The sequence below is a fragment of the Nothobranchius furzeri genome, chromosome 14, assembly GCF_043380555.1.
Source record: "Nothobranchius furzeri strain GRZ-AD chromosome 14, NfurGRZ-RIMD1, whole genome shotgun sequence".
Classification (NCBI taxonomy): Eukaryota; Metazoa; Chordata; class Actinopteri; order Cyprinodontiformes; family Nothobranchiidae; genus Nothobranchius; species Nothobranchius furzeri.
In genome coordinates this window covers 50876275-50898228 of record NC_091754.1, presented here as the reverse complement: position 1 = coordinate 50898228, position 21954 = coordinate 50876275, and the positions used below count along the sequence as shown (strand labels likewise).

General features: G+C 40.2%; 1 protein-coding gene across 3 annotated transcripts in view; it reads left to right on the top strand.

Annotated features, from left to right (window-relative positions):
- LOC107381071 (interleukin-1 receptor accessory protein-like 1) overlaps positions 1–21954 on the top strand; it is a 507698-nt gene that overhangs the window by 236358 nt on the left and 249386 nt on the right. For all 3 annotated transcript variants that reach the window (XM_054743445.2, XM_015952561.3, XM_015952560.3), the window contains one exon: positions 17624–17903. In XM_054743445.2, coding sequence (XP_054599420.1) covers positions 17624–17903 — 280 coding nt within the window. The remainder of the gene's footprint in view (positions 1–17623; positions 17904–21954) is intronic.

Here is a 21954-nt window from a genome sequence, read left to right as displayed (position 1 = left end):
TCAGGTCGTTTTTCTAACCGTAGCATAAAGCAACGTTTGTTACCATGACAAAACAGAGTAATGCTGTCTTTGTCCTCCTATACTCCGTAGAACAGACTTTCCGCAGTACTGGCCAAGGACATACTTGACAAGTACACAAGAACGTACAGCATACTTCGATATTGAAAAACAGCCTGTGTTTGATCCAAAATGGCCGACTTCCTTATACCTCCAGGAGGCGTTTTGTTGATCAGGGTATGTTTTAAACTGCCTCAAGTTATTAACTAGGACATGTGTTCATGGCGTATACACCACTTGTCCACAAATGTCCGATGGTTGCTGTAAAGTGCTTGTTGTAGTAAAGGCGGCTGCATTGATGTAACACATTTCTGATCTTACTGACCTGTGCTGTTCCACAAGGAATAAGTAAATTTACTCCAGTTTAAGGCAGAATTATAAATGTAACTGATTTGGGATTCATTCTCTGATGACTCCTTTTCAGCTCCAGCTTTGTCCGATGACCGTTTCATATGAAAGACGCCTCATTTTCTTAATGAGTGTGTGGTCCTTATCCAGTTTCCTTGAGAGTGACATCAGAAGAATGAGCAAAGACACAGCTGAACTGGATCAGCATGAGCAACGACAATTCTTGACAATGGACAGCCACGTCTCTGAATGAGGACAAAGGTGCCGCTCAGACCGACTGAGTCATGGTTTGGTTCTGAGTCTAAAATCTGAAATTCATTTCAGACCGTAAGTGAATATGTAAACTGTCTCTTGATTGCCATTTGAAATAGAAAAATTTACTTCATGCATAAATGCACAAAGCTCATCCTTAGAGTGGTCGATTTCGGGTGTTTGGATACTTAAATTTGATGTTTCTTTTGCCTGAAACACCTTCAGTCGCCGCCTCTGATGGTAAGAAATTGCACATAAACTTCAAAGAACTAGCAATAACTAGACCTGTATTAAAAATGCAGCATGAAAGATGGATCAACTTCTGCTTTTGATGAACAAACACAAGTTTAATTCTCCTTCCTCCACCCGCTGCAAGTATCCCATTTAACCCGTGATTAGAGTCAGCAGGCGCAGCTCCCTCTAGGGGTCACAGCCAATCAGGGGGCAGAATCACAAAGAAAAGTAGAGCCCTTAAAAATTATATGCAGGGTTTATTTAAAAAAAACAGTTTCCGCCCTTTTTTCTCCATCACACGAGTATTTGCATATAAATGACAGCCTGGTGGCTGTCAGAAAAGACAGGGAGTCTGAACGAGGGACACAAACAAGAAATGAAGATGAAGTGTCATATGAGTGAAGTGCAGGCGAGACGACGAGAGAGAGATTGAACTGTTTTATCTGCTGGAGAAACAGGGGAGGTAAATGTCACCGCAATCATTTAATAGGCTCGGCGGCTGGAGTCTGCTAGCAAGGATATCATTTATTTCATCTGCATTAACTCACAGAAATTTGAGTAATTCCTCAGTTGAAGCCAGAATCCTGACATTTAGAGGTGCATTTCATTGGAATTTGAATGTGTGGTTAAACTTCTGACAAAAAAACCAAATCATTATATAGGTAGAGTTGTTAAATTCAAAGCTGTTCGGATGGTTTTTTTTGTTCGTCCAGGATGTTTAACTAATAATGGTCTCTAATGCCAGATGTTCTGATCCAGTTCCTGAAGGGTGTGGGATTAGTTTGAGCATCAAAGTATGGGAAAGTTTTAAATCTCTGTTTTTTTTTCCACTGGATCTTATTTTGGGCTCCTGGGTGTGTCAGTTGAGGGCTTTTGGGGGAGCCCATCACACTTTTTGGGGAGCCGGGCTCCCCTATAGTTCGAAACCCGATGTAGCCTCACTTCTGTTGTTTATAGAAATTGACAAAATATTAAAATTCTTAAATATGTCAGCTATTTCTCTTATTGTGTCTGGAGATTACTTGAAGCCCAGCTAATTCTTTCTTAATATGCTCCTCCTGGAGCTCCCAGGAGTGATCATATCCCAGAATATGTTTCTGAGCTTCATTTACACCCTGAAGGAGGCTGGGAAACTTAAAAACGGGCAGATAAAGAAGTGCAAATGATACATTTTACCAGTCGGTATAGAGGCTAATATCTATTTCTCAGTTCTGCTGTGTGAGACTTAATTCACACTCTAGCATCACCGCAAGAGTCGTGCATCCTAAAAAGAAATATAAACCGGACTGAGGTTTTGCCTAGTTTTACATTTCTTTTGCTTGGAGGAAATGTGACTGGGCTTTTTTTTAATTCCCTACATGCTAATAATTATTAACATTTACATTAAACCACTTTTTTGGCCCTTGTCCACCACCCAGTGTGGCTCGACTTTACATGGTTGCAATGTATTTTTCCATTTTAACGAAAGCCTAATTTATACATCTCCACCTGTGTGTGTGTGTGTGTGTGTGTGTGTGTGTGTGTGTGTGTGTGTGTGTGTGTGTGTGTGTGTGTGTGTGTGTGTGTGTGTGTGTGTGTGTGTGTGTGTGTGTGTGTGTGTGTGTGTGTGTGTGTGTGTGTGTGTGGCGACACCCAACGCAATGTTACGTCGATGCAAGAGCTCTACGGCAGGCCCGCAGCGGATGACAGACGTGCCCCATTTTTTTTTACTGTCCGCTGAAAGTGGCAGAGATCCTGTGATTGGTCAGAAACCAATATGTAAGAATTTTACAGTGAAATAAAGTCTCAATCATGTTGGAAGGAAGTTTACATAGAAACAGAGCCAGTTGGGGGGGGGGGGGGGGGGGGTTGTTGTGTACAATCAGTGAGAGCGCTTGATTGCAGAGTTGGCGTTGTAGTGTTGACATTTGTAATTCAACACCGACTACCACAATACAGCAGTGTTTTGAAAAGAACCTAAGCAGGTAACAGGAGTGACCCAGAAGTTATTGACTGTACCCCTAAGAAGCCACAACAGTAGTAGCTAAGGACCTACAGCTGGTTGTCCAGTAATCAAAAGATTGTAGGTTCGATCAGAGAGTGCTGCTGTTGTGTCCTTGTGCAAGACACCTTGCCGGCTGGTGGTGGTCGGGGGACTGGTGGTGTCAGTGTTTGACAGTCTTGCTTCATTGCGCCTCAGGGCAGCTGTGGCTATATTGTAGCTCATCATAAACCCCTCCCCACCACTAGTCATCTACCACTTTTACTGATCATTGACAGTTTATTGTGTTCACTGATTTCAGTCATCAATGTTGGTTGTAGTACATTGTACAAGCATTTACTGCATTAGTTTTAGTCAACTTCCACCTTTAGCTTGATCATTGTTTTCACTTGCCTAACAATTCCTGGCTGACCAAATTTATTTCTCTACTCAATGTTTTACGACTCAAGTTCTGTTCGAATTATACTAATCTGTTCTGCCCCCTCTGGCTACCTATGCCCTCCCTAAACTGTTTGCCATTCACCTTTAGTACCCAAGCCATGTACTAAAACCTTGAAAAAGCTTCAATCCGAGTTGAGACATGCTGAGTATTTGCTGGTGAAAAGGGACCCCTCACTTAATTAGGGCTGCCATGGATTTCTGAAAGGTGTTTATTTTACATTTTTCTGTGTCATTAGCGTACAGCCTTTGCAAGTTTCTGACCCGTACTTTTGTCCCAGGCATCCTACCGTTGGCATTTGATTATATAAACATTGTTTGTTCGAGAACTTGCAGATGGACGTAGCAGATTGCTGCGCCGGCCGATGACTCGTTCTCTTTTTCCCACCTGCTGGAGGTACTTCAATCACGCAGGTAATCGCTCTCTGAACAGCAGCAGCCAAGAGGTTATGTTTCGCACACATCACAGACATTTTCTTCATAACTGAGACCCACTCGGCTACAACATTGTTTCCACAAGGTGGAAAATGGCAGGTCAACGTTTCAGGACATCTTTCTCCCCAAGCCTCCATCGCTTTTGGTGAAAGTGGCAGTGAAGCCGATAAGCTCCTTTGGGGGACCTGGCTAAGAGATTTCTTTGAGTAAAGGTTGACGTCGAGCCATTTCATGGATCTGTGTAGATGTGAGCCCGGATTGGTGGGTTTATCCTATCAGCCAGTTCATAATGTTTGCACGCTGCTTTGATTGAATTACACCTGGGCTTTTATGGAAATAAAAAATAGCGGTGAACCATCTTGTTGAGTGCTTATGAGGGAAGAGACACTCTGAGGGAGTCTGTGGTGACCCGACTCAATCTGCATATGATTACCCCTCCGTAGACCTGTAACCCATTTCATGAGCCAATCACCTTGTTTCCTGCAGAAGCACAGGCTCATTCTCATTCAGCGGTAAACACAGGAGGAATATTTGCTTCCCTTTATTATGGTGCACTTTAAACCTGATTTAAACATAATACAACCTATACTCTACATTGAAACCTTTGGTGATGTTTCTAAATATAATTTGATTACCTTTAGCGAGGGACTGCTTTCATAAAACACGGATGGAAACCTTTTTATAAATGAGCTCTTGGTTTTATACACAGGTGGACAAATGAGGCTAATGTGTCCAACATAAAAACAAGGCAGCCCTGACAAATAGCCCCCGTCTTTGGTTTTTAATAGCACGGTAGGGTTATAATAAAACCCAAATCCGCCATTTTAATCAAACGTGACCGTTAAATCTTTATGTGAAACATTCAGTATGCATTTATTCTCTGATAATTTGGCGGAACATGACAGCTGTAAGTTATCAGTTACCGTGTTTCCTGCTGACAAACCGCATTCGAGATGTCAGACTAACTTACCGCTAAAGGACTCGCTCCATTTAATTTATAGGCCACGGGAGTTTGTGGGTTTTGCAGCTGATGATGGTCTGAGCTGCTAAAGGGCTGCTGGAGTATTTATCGCTCAGCAGTTTGGAGCCCATTCCCCTCACCAATTGCTTCGTCGTTGAATTTGGTGTGAAAGGAAATAATAATCAAGTTCAGTTAGACTTTACGCCACATTTGTATTCTGCCAACAGATTACACCATTTCTTCCCTGAGAGGAACAATAAGGCTCACATCAAACGTCTGAAACTGGAAATTTCAGGATAGGTACAGATAAACCTATCCTGGCCATCCGAGCAACTTATTAGAGGCAAATACAGCAAACTTATAAAAAGTTAATATATTTTCTTGTTTTGTTCTAAGTCAAATTGTAGAAGTCTTGTACTCTGATTGCATATCCTTAATTGAGAAGAAACTTTCTTAAGATAAGACTCAATTTTACAAATTAATATAATAAAAAAATTACATATTCATCAAACATCATCTTTCCGGTACATTATTTTTCCTCTGAGGCGTGAAAGTGCTTTATGTGGAGTGCTGATGGACAAAGACACCATCTCTGCCAGATTAGCAACAAAACAGTTAGTGTTCATTTTCTGGGACCAAATCTGGTCTGTGAAACTAAATTGGAAATACTGCTGAGAAAACTTGTCTTTGTTACTTCTGTCTGTGCTGGTAAAAGTTGGGAGACGAATGGGGGTCAGAAATCAGTGTAGCAGTCAAATAGTTGGACGCAACTTCTCAGACAATGCCTCGTGAAACCTAGTTTGTTCTCAGTTTAGAAAATATAATACAATTTCACAATGATGACTTTCATGCATCTTAGATGTAATTTTAAGGACTGACAGGACCGTCATTGTTGGACTGTTTTGTAGCACACTTGTTGGACTGTTGTTGGACTGTTGTGTTAAACTCTTGTTGGACTCTGGTTGTTGGACTATGGTTGGACTGTAGTTGGATTGTTTTGCTAAACTCTTGTTGGATTGTGGTTGTGGGACTGTCGTTGGACTGCAAAAGGGTGTTTTTAGAGATAACCATCATTTGGGCCTTTTTGTTAGTGATATGACATTCAAATCTTTTGAACTAAGCAATCAAATCGAATCAAATCTTTTGAACGGCCCTTTAAAGTGAACAATGAGAGGTGAGTCTTTGTAGAGAAGCCCCCCCCCCCCCCCCCCCCAGAGATCACTGCTTCATTCACGACAGCCAGTCTCTTTGGGTAGCTCTTAAATGAACAGCTCCGTTTAAAGAGAGATAGAAGTCCCATCACTACTTTTTGTGTAATCTCAAGGTAATTGTCATCTCAGTGCTCTCACTAAATGCCCATTTCAGCATGCTAATGGCAAAAGCAAGTTTGAAGGATGTACCAAGAAGACAACGTGTTAAAGTAAACACGATGATAAGCAAATATAAAAATTTATAACCATTCCCAAAACACATGAACGCTAACACTGGGTTGCGTTATGTAAACCCTGGTTCTTTGATAACAGAGTGATGTGTTATGGGAATCGCCTTGGAGTAATTATTGCTAGTATGTATAGCCATCAGCACTGTTAAACAGGGAAAAGTTAAGATTATTTTAAGGGCCCATGATGCACCGGGGGCCATACGCCTTCCTAGTAACTGTTTCCCCTGGAAAATAGAGGGACACTCCATCAACCAATGTGATATTTTCCCATGGGGCCCAAAATCCCTGGAGTTGCCAGTAGTTTCTCATTTTTGGGGGAAGAATATTTGAGCAGTTTGGTTGAGCAGCACATCCCCAAATGACAGTCACCCCCAACAGCAACAGTAGACGCTGTAGTTGCAGCAGTGTGTTATGTGGGTCTTTAGTTTTTTTAAGTAAAATAACTGGGAGATGATGACTCATTCTACTTTCAGCTGCACACTTTCAAAGCAAAACGTTTCACAGGTGTTAATGGCTGCAAGAGTGTTCAATTTGCTTGGCCAATCAGAGCATGGACCACTCATAGCCCCTTACAGCTGTCCTTATTGAGCCAAGAAAGTGTGTTCTCTGAATCAGGACCTGAACAATAAGACCCAATGAAAACGAGCACTCTGAAAACAGGACTGTAGGTGGTCAAACGCCTAAAATCTGCCTTGGTCCCAAAGTGAAGCAATGGTTTTCCTCAACAATAGACTTGTAACCTCCTTGTGACCCGCTCCACCAGTGTTTGATCTGTCTGTCAGATGTCGCTGCTGTCAGTGTGCCTTGATGGCTGCTCTAAAAGACTTGATTTGCATATGTTAGAAACACTACAAGCTTTGACAGAATGACAGTTTTTGATCTCCTTGATACTCATTTGGGCCTCAAGAGAAATTGCAAAAAGTGACGTCTGATGTTTCTCAATCCATATTTGTCTTGTATTTTAAGTAGGAACCACCCTAGAAGAGATCCAGAAGATTAATCAGAAAGCTGTGCTGCTTTATCTTTGCATCGCTCAAATTACCTTTTACACTTTTATTATTATTAGTCGTAAGAGTAAAACACTTTGGAGTCTCAATTAGGGCGTCACAATTAGATGTGGAACCATCTTGGCTGTGGTCGTCTTACCTTAAGCCTCCCAGTTATTATCATCCACAAACTAATTAGCAAGTTCTTGATCGGCGAGGGTAGACCCATTGTTGCCATAGAAACAGTTAGACTTAATCACAATGGAAGGATTGTGCTGGTGGGCAGTTCAGAGTACACTCTGCCTTCCACTGCATTTGCATCGGTTTAATTTAGTTTCCAGGAAAGATCTCACATGGTTGGATTAATTTTATGTGTTATTGATTCAAAAACAGTGTTTGGCGGTAAGAAATCATTAATCAACTCATAGATGATAAATGTACACAAAATTGTATAATACTGTTTGTTTATCACATCTAGTGTTGCCACAGTTTTTAATTATTTGTAAATGTTGGATTCAATTATTCCAATATTAGAAAGTTTTGAATGCATCTTTGGATTTTTAGTGCAGCACATGATTTAAATGCCATTTTGTTTGGCAATTTTGGGATTTTTTTTGTTTGTTTGTGCAAAATGGTTTTTGAAAATAGAACTAAAAAGACATAAGATTGTAAACACATCAGCTAGAGATAAAGTCACAAAATGACATAAAAGCAGATTTAAATAAAACATTTAAGCAAAAGAAAAATATCCTAAATCTGTACACAATTCTTTGAAGCTGAAAATGTCCCAGTTCTTGCATGGCCAGCATACTCACCGGAAATGTCACCCATTGAGCATGTTTGGGATGTGCTTGACCGGCGTATACGACAGCGCGTACCAGTTCCCACTAATATCCAACAACTTCGCACAGCCATTGAAGAGGAGTGGACCAACATTCCACAGGCCACAATTTACAATCTGATAAACTCTATGCGAAGAGGATGGGTTGCACTGCATGAGGTAAATGGTGGTCACACCAGATACTGACCGGTTTTGAGTCCCTAGACCCCCAATAAAGCAAAAAACTGCACATTCCAGGGTGGCCTTTTATTGTGGGCAGTATAAGGTACACCTGTGCACTACTCATGATGTCGGATCAGCATCTTGATGTGGCACACCTGTGAGGTGGGATGGATTACCTCAGCAAAGCACAGGTGCTCACTATCACACATTTAGACTGATTGGGAACAATGTTTGAGAGAAATGGTAATATTGTGTAACTGGAATGAATTTTAGATCTTTAAGTCCATCTCAAGAAAAATCGGAGCAGAAACAAAGGTGTTGCGTTTATATTTTTGTTGAGTCATTACGTACACCCAACCAATCAAAAAAACAGACCCAAGCACGCTTCGCCACCAAGCCCTCCCCTCTCAAACCTAAACAGACAGAAATGTGACTTAAAGAGCAAGTCAACCCCTACCAGAGTCTAACCACTCCCACTTCATGTTTGAAAAATGCAACAAATGCTGTTGCCTGGCAGACCGAGAAGGCGGAGCTGCTAACAAATACACACACACACAGGCTCACGACATCATTGTGACATCATAATGTACCAGTTTACATCATAGCATACCTCTTAGCCAATAGCGGTGGCAGATTTAAATTAGAATACAGTGCAGTTTTTACCTGACAACGGCACAACACTGCCAGTTTTAGGCAGAATATTTAAATTTTAACTAAGATGCACCGAAGTGCCAAATTATTGACGACACGTGTCTGCAGGACGTTTATACACTCGTTTATTTAGGTTATCAGCAAAAAAAAGTTTATTTGGGGGTGACTTGCTCTTTAAAGATGTTGCAGCAAGGAGAGGTGGAAGAAAGTGACCCAAAAAGGTTACAGTAGTTCGCCAGTTTCATTCTTACAAGTCTGACAAAAAACAAACAATGGGTTGCTAAATTAGCAGAGAATCGCCAAAAACCAAGTCTGGTAATGCAACCGACTTGTTTTTATCATGAAGTAATGTCATAAAATGGCCAGGGCCGCACTTCAAATGCATTTCCTACATTTTTCATAGAATTTTCAATAAGTATTTATATCAGTCGATAAGATTTTTTTTATCAATAAGAGTATTTTCTATATCGTCCACCACTACCAGAGTGACTTAAATGACTCATTGATGGTTACCATGGTAACCCTAATAAAATACCAAGGTGACCTTAATTAGAAACTGGCAGCAGCTTTAAATTTTTTTATTTTATTTTTTTGCATCAAAATTTAGGCATTTTGTCAGAACAAGGATTATTATATGCTACTTCCTGGTAAATGTGTGATCTTTAGGAAAAATGGATGTTGGAATTTGACTTTCAGCCTGTATCTTAAAAAAATATTTTTTACTTATAATTACTTTTTGCTCCCTTGAATTACTTCCTCCCTTCATTAAATTGTTACTGCAGCACCTAGAGCAGTGACCCGCGTTGTTCCAGCTACTCACAGCATGACATTTACAACACCACACTAAAAGCACAATAACATTAGAAAAGCACAGTTAAGCAATGTGAGCAGAAACACCCACCACCGGCTGCAGCATCCAACTTGCCCTACAGATTGAGCGGGCGAGTTGCCTTTTTGATAAATAAAATATTTATAAAAGCTCTATAATTGAAGCCTGTTGAGTGTGAGACAGCTGTGCTTGCCAGATGTTTTTTTAAAAGAAGAGCAATTCATGGAGGTACGGCAGGGGAAATGGGTGAAGGGATATGAGAGGAAGGTTAAGCAGGAGCAGAATCTGTCTAGTTTTCTTGTGCTCCTTGTATTTTCTCACAGATAGAGGGTTCGGTAAGTGTTGCAAGAGAGTATTTTCAGTGTATGGAAATTAGTTTTTTATTGTACATGCGTGAGGAGCTCCTCAATCCTACCTATGTGCATTCCGAGGAGGAACCAGAGCAGGGAGACCTGGGGATGGACTGTCCAATCTCGGGGGCAGAAGTTGCTGAGGTGGTCAAACAACTACACAGCGGCGGAGCCCCGGGGGCGGATGAGGTTCGTCCTGGGTATCTCAAGGCTATGGATGTTGTAGGGCTGTCGTGGTTGACACGTCTCTGCAACATTGCTTGGTCATCGGGGGCAGTTCCTGTGGAGTGGCAGACCGGGGTGGTGGTCCCCATCTTTAAGAAGGGTGACCTGAGGGTGTGTTCCAACTATAGGGGGATCACACTCCTCAGCCTCCCTGGAAAGGTCTACTCCAAGGTACTGGAGAGGAGGGTCCGATCGATAGTTGAATCTCAGATTGAGGAGGAGCAATGTGGTTTTCGTCCTGGCCGTGGAACTGTGGACCAGCTCTATACCCTTACAAGGGTGCTGGAGGGGGCATGGGAGTTTGTCCAACCAATCCACATGTGTTTTGTGGATCTGGAGAAGGCTTATGACCGTGTCCCCAGGGGCACCCTGTGGGGGATGCTCCAGGAGTATGGGGTGGGTGGCTTTCTGTTAAGGGCCATCCAGTCCCTTTACCAGAGGAGCGTGAGTTTGGTCCGCATAGCCAGTAGTAAGTCGGATCTGTTCCCAGTGAGGGTTGGACTCCACCAGGGCTGCCCTTTGTCACCGGTTCTGTTCATTACCTTTATGGACAGAATTTCTAGGCGCAGCCGTGGTGTGGAGTGTGTCGAGTTTGGTGGCAGGAGAATCTCGTCTCTGCTTTTTGCGTATGATGTGGTCCTCCTAGCTTCATCCAGCTCTGACCTTCAGCTCTTGCTGGGTAGGTTTGCGGCCAAGCGCGAAGCGGCTAGGATGAGGATCAGCACCTCCAAATCTGAGACCATGGTTCTCGGCCAGAAAAGGGTGGCTTGCCAACTCCGGGTTGGGGAGAGGTCCTACCTCAAGTGGAGGAGTTTAAGTATCTCGGGGTCTTGTTCACGAGTGAGGGTAGGAGGGATCGTGAGATCGACAGGCGGATTGGTTCGGCGTCTGCAGTGATGCGGACGCTGAGCCGATCTGTCGTGGTGAAGAGGGAGCTGAGCCAGAAAGCCAGGCTCTTGATTTACCGGTCAATCTACGTCCCAATCCTCATCTATGGTCATGAGCTTTGGGTAATGACCGAAAGAACGAGATCGCAGATACAAGTGGCCAAAATGAGTTTGCTCCGTAGGGTGGCCGGGCTCAGCCTTAGAGATAGGGTGAGGAGCTCGGACATTTGGGAGGGACTCGGAGTAGAACCGCTGCTCCTCCTCGAAAGGAGTCAGTTGAGGTGGTTTGGACATCTGGTCAGGATGCCTCGTGGACGCCTCCCTGGGGAGGTGTTTCGGGCATGTCCTGCCGGCAGGAGGCCCCCGGATCGACCCAGGACACGTTGGAGAGGTTACATCTCCAATCTGGTCCGGGAGCGCCTTGGGGTCCTGCCGGAGGAGCTGGTGGAGGTGGCCGGGGAGAGGACGGTCTGGAGCTCCCTAGTGGGGATGCTGCCCCCGCGACCCTGACCCGGATAAGTGGAGGAAGACAACGACGACGACGGATACTGATACATTAACTTGTTAAATCAACAAATGCTAATCTGGTGTAGTTTAAGATCATTGCAGGAAAAAAATATTCATTTTAACACATCCTTGATTAAATGCACAGATTATTCCGCATTTCAGGATTTAAACATCTTGTTCACTGAACACATTTGTTTATTTCAACCTATAAGATGTAGTCATTTGTGCACTTTACGGAATATTAACATTATTCAGAGTAAAAGATGCAGGAGTCTTGCTTCTGCATGAGACCTTGGCTGGAGATGTTATGTCTTCTTTGATGGTGACAAGCAGCGCCGGCGCTCCGCACACGCACACCACGCACAGCGCGTAGGGCACCATGCCGGGGAAGGGGCACCAAACGCAAGCTTATGAAATATAATATATATATGATAAAGACAGATTTCAATTAGAAGATGTGCCAAAGCAAGTTAACAGCATGTTTACAGAGAGAAAACAATACAAAAAGGAAAGGAGATGGACCGTGTCCACTTTTCACTCTCTGTCCGGACGTCCGGACTGGGGGTTCTTATATTGATTAAAATGTCCGGCGTTTCATCCAGGAGCAGGGATGGGGGAGCTGTATATCCTACACATCCAGGGGACCCGGAAGAAAGTTTTCTACCTATATTACATCATTTATGGACTCTTTTGAGCAGAGAACACAGAGAGCGTCACAGTGCTGCGTTGTTGCGCAGCGATTCAGACTGCTGCGTCCAGCGCACGGTCCATTCTCAAAGTGGCGCAGGCAAAAAACTATAATTAACACACGATCGTTCATGTCCGCTCATGTTCTCGACTTTCTGTCTTATTTGTGCCTGGCGCTCTGCTACTGCAGAGCTCATCACCTGTGCTGTGGTGATTTCACCTCACTGACGCAGCATCGAATCGCGCACTCCGCTTTGCGGTCAGGAGATCCCTTTGATCTGCTCAAAAGTTACTGATGAGGTGAAAAAGTAAAAATCCAGGCAGCAGTTTTTCTGGAGAGTTTAGAGGAGATGCAGGAAGATGAGAGACAGACAGGACAGGAAATAGTTAAATAAAAACAAGAAAACAAAACAAATTGTTGAAAAGTAAAATTTAGGTAGATTTATCTCCACTACACGTTTTTACCTGTATAAAACAATAAGTTGCACACATGTAATATTTATACATCTGATACAATTCAGATCACCTTCAAAACTCAGTCACACACCCAGGGCCGTTTCAAGACATTTTGGGGGCCAAGGCAAAATGACCCCCCCCCCCCCCACACACACACACACACACACACAAAATATCAATCCTACTTTTTGGAAAATAATAAGCAGTTTGTGCATACAAGAGAATTAAAGAAAATTTAAGGTGAAGCGCTTGCACATACTGTGTTATTGTGTTGTTTTTTTCTGTATGTGTGTGTGTGTGGGGGGGGGGGGGGGGGGGGCACCACGAAGCCTTTGTGCTTAGGGCACCAACATAGCTAGCAACAGCCCTGGTGACAAGGTCTGGTGCAGAGCTTTCTGGTTTAGAGGCCAGACAGATGGGGTGTGTGTCTGCAAATTAAAAGTTACATTCTGGTCTTTATTTTTTTTTATGATGAAAACTTGATCTTTGATCTGTTACAAATGTAACATCGGAAAATATTGGTATTGGATTTAACTCCTTTAATAACTTTTATATACCATACACATGTTATACCAAATATGACAGATCTGAGGTTTAGTTTGAGATATTTTTGTTTTATTTGGCTCAATTTGTGAATAAAAAGAAATTTGCCCTACATAGAGGATTTGCTCTCCTTAGAGCACGTAGCTATATGTTGCTAGCAGCTAGCAAACCACTAAAACAAGCACCAGAATCTTCACCCAAGGTTTGCCTTTTTAAATGAAATCGTTCATGTTTTATCATCGTAAGTACAATGTACAGAAACAGAAAAAATAATTCAGACGTCTTATTGTCGCATGTAGCAATTAGTCTTGTTTAGCATGTGTACACTCACGCTGCTTACATTTTATCAACTAAGTAACTAACGCATGGCCAAACTTTCCTTAAACAAATCGACACTTACTAAGACAAATGTTCTCCAAGGCACGAATACATAAGGCAAAAGTACCGTGTTCGTGAGCCGTTTATTTTCTCGTTTCTGCTTTCGTGTAAACACCGAGAGTGGAGGATACAGGACCTACCTCAGCGATAGGTCTGAGTTAGTAGCACTCACCTTGTTGTGTTTCGCACAGACAATATAACAAAGATTGTTTTTAACAGCGATGTCCCACTTTGGTCCATTTTCAAAACCTAAAACATTTAAACTTTTATATCGCTATTTCACCTGCACAATTTATTAACTTATTAATCAAACTTATACTGAACTTAACAATTACCTTGGGCCTAAAGGCGTAACAGAGAATTTGTCTGGATTATCTCTGGTAGAATGTCATTCAGCTGCTGTTGGAGACCAATGAAACATGACGTTTGTTTTTGATTACTTACTTAAACTAAAGTAGTTGCATTTTTGCACAAATATTGTTTAAAGCCTAACTCATTCGCTGCCAGCCGTTTCCTGATCGGTAAAGCCGTTCGCTGCCAGCGTTTCTCACCATTTTTACTGTGTTTTTAAGAGTTACAGAACGTTGAGCGCTAGGATGATGTCGACGCCAAAACAACCAAAACAAAGCGGAGACTACCTCTTAAAACAGGAAGAATCTGTGCGTTTCCAGCGCTATCCGTTCTTTCATTATCCGTTGTCGAATTGTGATTGGCAGAAGTTTTTTCCATTTTGAGCCTCGCTTTTTTTACAGCAGCGGGCCAAAACCATCTCCTAACACATGGATTTTCTGCTTCCTGATCACGTGACGTGTGACGTAGGTGGATGAAGATCGGCTTTAGAGCTGAGATGTTTGTTCTCACGGTGCGGGAGCTCGTTCCGATGCCCAAACAGTAAAAAAATGCAAAGGACGACTTTAGTCGTCATTGGCAGTGAATGAGTTTCGCTTTCATGATAGGAGATATGTGTTGTTAGCAACCTAAATGATTTTCTTTTTTTTTTTTTTGGCCACATATGTTGATATTGGTTTGTATGGGTATTAGAAATTAAGACTAAGACAATGTCAGATATCGGTTAAAAAAATGCTAAAATCAAGCTTTCCTAGTTTAAATAAATATCAAAAACACATCAAATATTAAAACTAACAAAATATTTCATATTCTAGTAAAAGTTTCTAAACTTACGTGTTCATTTTTCTATTTATCTCTGCAGCATTTAAGGAACATGAAATCTACACATTTTTAATGGATTTAACGTAAATAGGAGACATCTGACCTTTGTCTGACCTTGAATTGTGATTCATAGTTCTGATGTTTCTCTGACACACCCTTTATGAAATAAACATGCATATGTGTGCATCTGTGAGTATAATGTATGGGTAGTGTACTCTAATGCTGATTAAGCTCTCTGGCTGTGTCACGAGAGATTTCTAATTTATTGTCCTACATGTAAAAGGCCAAACTGGATTATCAACACCTTGCTGCTGGTTTGCTCAGATGAAACTGGAATATTTCATTTAGTTATTGATCTCACAGTCCATGTATGTCCATGTTTGAATCATGCTGGAAGTGGAGCTGAACCTTTAATATTCTATTCTATGTGCATGTATTGATCTCATCCTCCAAAGTAAATCATCCCCAGAGTAGGTTATCATTGCTGTGTTGGTTACCATGGTGATTGTTTCCTATAGATAGCAGTCAACCTGCATTGTGAAACTTGTTCTTCATGGTAAACTGCAGCATCCTAGTCTTGAAACATACTGTAGTAAATTTCCCAGTCTTTATTAATAACCATCAGTGTTGTTATGTAGCTAGCTGACTTTAGAAATCTCAGTTAGATCTCCACTTAACCCAAAACAATCAAGCATGCTGTATATGGTTGATTCATTTAGCTTGTGATAGGGCTGGTCAATAAATCGAAAATGAACATTTAACAAAATTTCTGACTTATCGACAACATTTTTTCCCATGTCAGTAAATTTGATAATAAAAGGGAGTTTTCCTCTCCACTGTCGCTTTATGCTTGCTTGGTATGAGGATTGCTGTATAGTCACTGACACTAGTCAGTGACTTGATGCAATTTGCTGGGTTCCTTATGTGGGAAACATTATTTCTGGTTGGCTTAATGAACTGACCTGAATTGGAATTTTTTTTATGTGAAGTGCCTTGAGACGACTCTTGTCGTGATTTGGCGCTACATAAATAAATTTGACTTGAATTGAATTGAAAACAGAAAATACGTGTGTAGGTTGGCAACGTTCATGTCCCTTTACTCAACACTGTACCACCATGAGTGACGTAAAAATGTGACTACGCAATGCACATGACAGCCCCATCTAGTGGACAACTTTTGTTTCTGCGCATACCTGTAGTTATCGTCCATTTATCGTTATCGATGTGAAATCCTCAGTATATCGTAATATTGATTTTAGGCCATATCGCCCAGCCCTAGCTTATGATATAGATTAATTAGTTTTAAAATAAATGCTGAAGTATTAGGGCTGGGCGACATGGTAATGTAAGGATTCTAATGCATTTACGAGCTGTCAGAGAAAAGGTAGAATTAGTACTATAAAGATGTGGTTCACCGAAAACCCATTTAAATAATTATTTCTGATTATATTCAGTCATTCTGAGGGTTTTATGCAAGCTGAACATGAAAATTGTCTCCATCTATCTCCTGCATTAGTTTCTGATAGAAGAGAGACGGTGAAACGCTAGAATTACAAAATCCTGACGAGTCTACATCACACTGTCACCTAACAGTCATGGACTCACACATCCTGACTCTCGATGGGGAACTAACAGTTATGGTCGGTGGTTGTAGCAGAAGTATCACAAGTATAGGCAAGAATTTTCAAACCTCCATCCATCTTAACTCTTCCCACTCAAGCACTTCTTCTCTCCTTACCTGCATTTCTTATCCAATACTGCCCCCTAGTGATAGACACAACACCAACTATTAGTATTAGCTACTTCACCACACAGCAGAACTTCTTCATTCTTGTGGTATTGCCGTTGGCCAATCAAAGGCAAGATGTCCAAAAATCAGGAAATAAGCCACCAAAGCCATTAATTCCTACTAGAAATGACTGCTTATGCATTGATTACACATGCAAATCAAACCTTTAATAGAAAGATGGAGAACAGATTTGTTTCCACCCAGACTGTTTTAGATGCGACGCACACTAATTGTGTGTGTTCATTAAAATAAAGTACTTTTAAGAATGTGTTTACTTTGTGATTATTTTTAGTTTTTTGATCATTACTTAACAGAGTTACTTATTTACATATCAACTGGGTCACTTACTAGCTAGCGCTAGATTTTAGCATTATTAGCACATGTTTGCACAAGGCTTGTTAGTTACAGCTAGGTTTTAGGTAAATGGTAAAGGACTTGTAGTTTTAAAGTTCCAACTAGGGTTTTACAGCTCCCGAAGACATATCACAACACATCCACATGCTTGTGGTGATGAGCCGCGTTGAAGCCACAGCTTCCATGCACCAACCACCACCAGCAGGAAATGTGGGTGAAGCGTCCTGCCCAAGGACACACTGACTGCAGTAGACTTGATCCCTCTGGTTACGGGCACTTCACTCCTTTGCCACAGTTACCTGTTTTAGTCCTTATTGAATGTTTTTAAATGGGGAAATTGTGTGTTTGCATTGTGTAGTAACAAATTAGTTACAACATATTTAAAAATCAACAAAAAATTGATAAGCACATTATTTAACTTTTACAAAAAACATATTTTGCCATATCAGCCACCCCAATTTCAGTTCTGTCTTCCGAGTTTGGAAAAACAATAGGATTGATGTCAACGTTTGAGATTCCTGAGCAGATCTGTGTTTTAACTTCCGATTTAAATAGAACGCAACATCATTTATTAAGCTTGAGTCAAAGTTTAAATAAATTTCTATGTAAAATTTTGAATCAAATCCTCCTGTAATGTTCCATTTTTCTTCTCCTTTTGCAGTGGAAGGTTGCACAGACTGGTCGGTGGACTATCTGAAGTACAAAGTGCTGCTGGGGGAGCCTGTCCGGATTAAGTGTGCGTTATTTTATGGATATATCCGAGCCAACTACAGCCATGCTCAGAGCACGGGACTTAGCCTCATGTGGTACAAAAGTGCAGGACATGGAGACTTTGAGGATCCCATCAGTTTTGACGGCACGAGAACGAGCAAAGAGGAAGACGCTATCTGGTTCCGACCAGCCGAGCTGGGCGATGTGGGCTTCTATTCCTGCGTGCTAAGGTATGTTATTTTCTTTGGCTGTCTTGTGAGGGGTTTGTTTTACCAGTGTCTGTAAAACTGAGTAAATACCACTATTTGGATTCCTGTGGGCTTCTGCAAAGCTGCTTGAAAATGCTCCCTGTTGGTTACTAATGAAGCCAATCTCCAGCTAAAAGAGCATGGGTGAGAAGTCCACAGAGGGCAGTCCACGAGGCCCCGAAGCGTCACATCATTTGTTAGATTTTTTTAAATTTTTTTTCCATTTCTCAATTGAGGGCCAGGGGTGAATCTAAACTCCAGTAATCCTTGCTTGTCTTCATTCCTAAAACCATGGCTTGGACAAAGGTTTCATTTGTGGTCACATTTCTGGTTTCTCGTGTGTTTTAGGTGGAGGTTTGAACCACTACAAAAAGGAGCAAGCACAGCTATATTGGATTCATTAAACCGGCAATTTTTCTCCCACTGTGGATGAAATGGCTAAAGTTTTTACTGGTCAATAAGTGGAGTATCCTACAGTTGATATTGTCCTGAAGTTAAAACTATAATTAGTGACCATTTAAAAGCTAGGGTAGGCTTTCGATTGACCATCAAACACAAGGAGATGTCTGTGAGACACAATTGTATGAGAATGAGAGGTTCTTTAAAATAAAGGTCTCTGTTGCATGAAGACGTTTGATTCTAACCTCATAAAAGTAGTCGTGTTTAGGAGTTTCAGAAAATTTCTGGGAAGGGTAAAACTGACCAGGAGATACGATGGCTCAGTCCGCTTAGCTGTGTCTCCAAACAAAGTAGCTCTTTCAGGATTTTTCTAAAAGTTAGCATTCTGTGACTGCTTCGGCAGTGAGTGATGTCCTAAGTGCATTTTTTTGCGCAGACAGGTGTATTTTCGTGAATAAATTTGGCTATGCTACTGCAAAGAATCTTTTTTCGGGGGAGAATGTGTATTTTGGTGGGAAATACCAAAAATAATTGAAAAATCCCCCCACTCCATTTAATGTAACACTGAAATCATTGTGCCATTGACTCCCATGTAAATATTTTTTTTCTAGTAAGCCTAAATATTAGCATATATATATATATATATATATATATATATATATACATGTGTATATATATATATATATATATACATGTGTATATATATATATATATATATATATATATATATATACATGTGTATATATATATATATATATATATATATATATATATACATGTGTATATATATATATATACATATATATGTATATATATATATATATATATATATATATATATATATATGTATATATATGTATATATATATATATATATATATATATATATATGCTAATATTTAGGCTTATACATATATATATATATATATACATATACATATACATATATATATGTATATGTATACATATATACATATATATACATATAGAAGAAAAAAAATATATGTATATATATATGTGTATACATATATGTATATATATATATATATATATATATATATATATATATATATATATATATATATATATATATGTGTGTGTGTATATACACATATATATATATACATATGTATATATATATATATATATATATATATATATGTAATTCCATATTCCATATTTGCAGACTCAATTTAGAGTTTTTGATGTTTTCCACTAGATTGGGCATTTATCCTATGTATACCGGGGGAAAAAACTAACGCTGCATTGAAGAAGAAAAAAATTACATGGAAATATTTTTATGACCATTTATGTTGAAAGTTGGCCCATAAAACAAATCTGGACATAACACAGAAAATTTGTTTATATCTTTTCACTAGTTTACATTTCTGATCATGCACTTTAAATAGAGGGGAAAATAAAAAGGTTAAATCTCAGGATTGCACAAATATTTAATTATATTTTGTGAGGACTGAAACCCAGGGGCGGCGTTAGGCCCGGCTACTTGGGCTGAAGCCCCGGATGTTTCATAGAAAGCCCCGGATCTAAATCGCGGAAGTAACATGCAGTACCAAAGTCCAACAGAGAGGGAGCAGCTGGCAGTAGTTTGTATACAGCCTGCCTGAGCCTCCATCACTGAAGAAGAAGCCCTTCAGCAGCCGGCTTCTTCTGCACTCTCTGCCTGAAACGCATGAGTGAAGATGGACATAAGGACGTTTTTTAGACCTAAAGTACCACGACAGAACCCCAGCTTTGATGAGACTGGTGTTGACTCAGGTTTGTGAGTCTTATTTGAAAATATTTGTTGTGCTGCTGGTTTGCCTAAAGTTAGCTTACTATCAGGTAAAGTTGCTGGAGAAAGAAAGGGAATATTTACTATCATCTCACACTAAACACTAACAGGAACAATACTCTGCCCTGAATATGCTGAATATGTAGCTTCAGATTAAACATTATGTGGTACAAGACATATATGATGTTGAGTAGTGTGTGTGTGCGCGCGCGCGTGTGTGTGCGTGTGTTAAGCCCCGGATGTTCTTCAGTCCTTAATCCGCCCCTGCTGAAACCAAGGACAAAATTCATGTAAAGAAATTAGGAGTTATGAAAGATTATATGAGGAAGTATTGTGTCTGCATTTTTTTGCGCACCAAGGTTTAAATCATGACTTTTTTAGAATACATGAAATTACACAAAACTATAAATTGAGCAAAAAATTTACTTTTATGCCTATTTGTGACACTCCAAGGCTGTGACAGTTTAACCCCCCAAAAACGTCATCTGAACATAAAGCATAAAAAATAAATTGATTATTAAAATATTTTTTACATGTTTTCACATTTCTGATATTGATCATACACCTGGCAATAAAGGGGTTAAATCTCAGAAACACACACATTTTTTCTTATATTTTGCTAGGGGTACAGCCAAGGATGAAATCCATGTAAAAAAATTGGGACATATGAAATATTATATAATATTTCTATAAAGCTGTGTATGTTCATTTTTTTGTGCTCAAACACCAGAAACGTTAGAAATTTCAAAGGTAATATACGGATTAAAAGAGAGAGCGCTACGAGAGGTGTGAGAGAAAAATGATACAAAACAAATAGTGTCATCATTACAATAATGATGTTGGATTAGAAGTAAAACAATGCCTTTTATTTTATATATAGCTTTTTTATGCTTGGGCCATTTTGTTTAGAAGAAGAAATTATGTGCACTTGAGTCTTTCCTTTCAATAGCTCAACTCTTAAGGTTTCACTATTACTGTTCCGCTCCATTAGTGCTCTCTCGTCCGATGTGGCAGCCGCCGTGAATAGAAACGGGTCGCACTAGTCCAACAATTCTCAATTCGCTCGTGTTGGCAGTGTTTTCTGGAGGTAGACAATCACTCAGCTCCAAGTTATTGTGTAATCACACAGAAAGTAGAGGCTTGAGATTTGATTTGGATGCGTGCAAATGCTTTGTCGTCAGTATAAAACCTTAAAGAACTCTTATTTGGCTTCATGGAAGGAAATAAGAACACTGAGCACTTAAAGATGAGTTTTTTTTTATTTATTTGTGGCAAACCTTTTGCTACTTTTTAAGGAGTCATCACCTGAAATTTTCACTTTTCCACTTCCTGATGATTTTAGCTTATTAGCAGCTTTTTCTTCCTGTTTCTCCTCCCTGCTGATTGGAAGTGGAATAACAACTACCGTAAACAACCCTGCAGCAGCCTGCTGTAGCTAGCGCTACCAACGTGCTAACCATTACCAAGGAACCAAGTCTTACTAAATAAGCTACAAATCAAAAAGATCCACACTGTTGGACAAACAATATTATTACTTACAAGTCCAGTAGTAACAAAGCCAGGTCACCATCAGCCTGTGATTTCATAGCCTTTAGGCCATAGGTTGCAGAGTGGTGTCAAATATAAAATTGGTCAATTTTCTAACCCAACAATCAATGAAATCAATGTTAAAGCTTTAGCTTAAAGTTAAAAATCCATTTAGTGTTACTTTAAGGAATTAGCCAGTAAACTTCCCTTCTCTGTCATTTACCAAATAGGACTGCTACACATTATTATTATGATAACTGACCAGTTATTATGGCTATTACTCATACACAGTAAGTTTATAAGTAGATAAATGCAT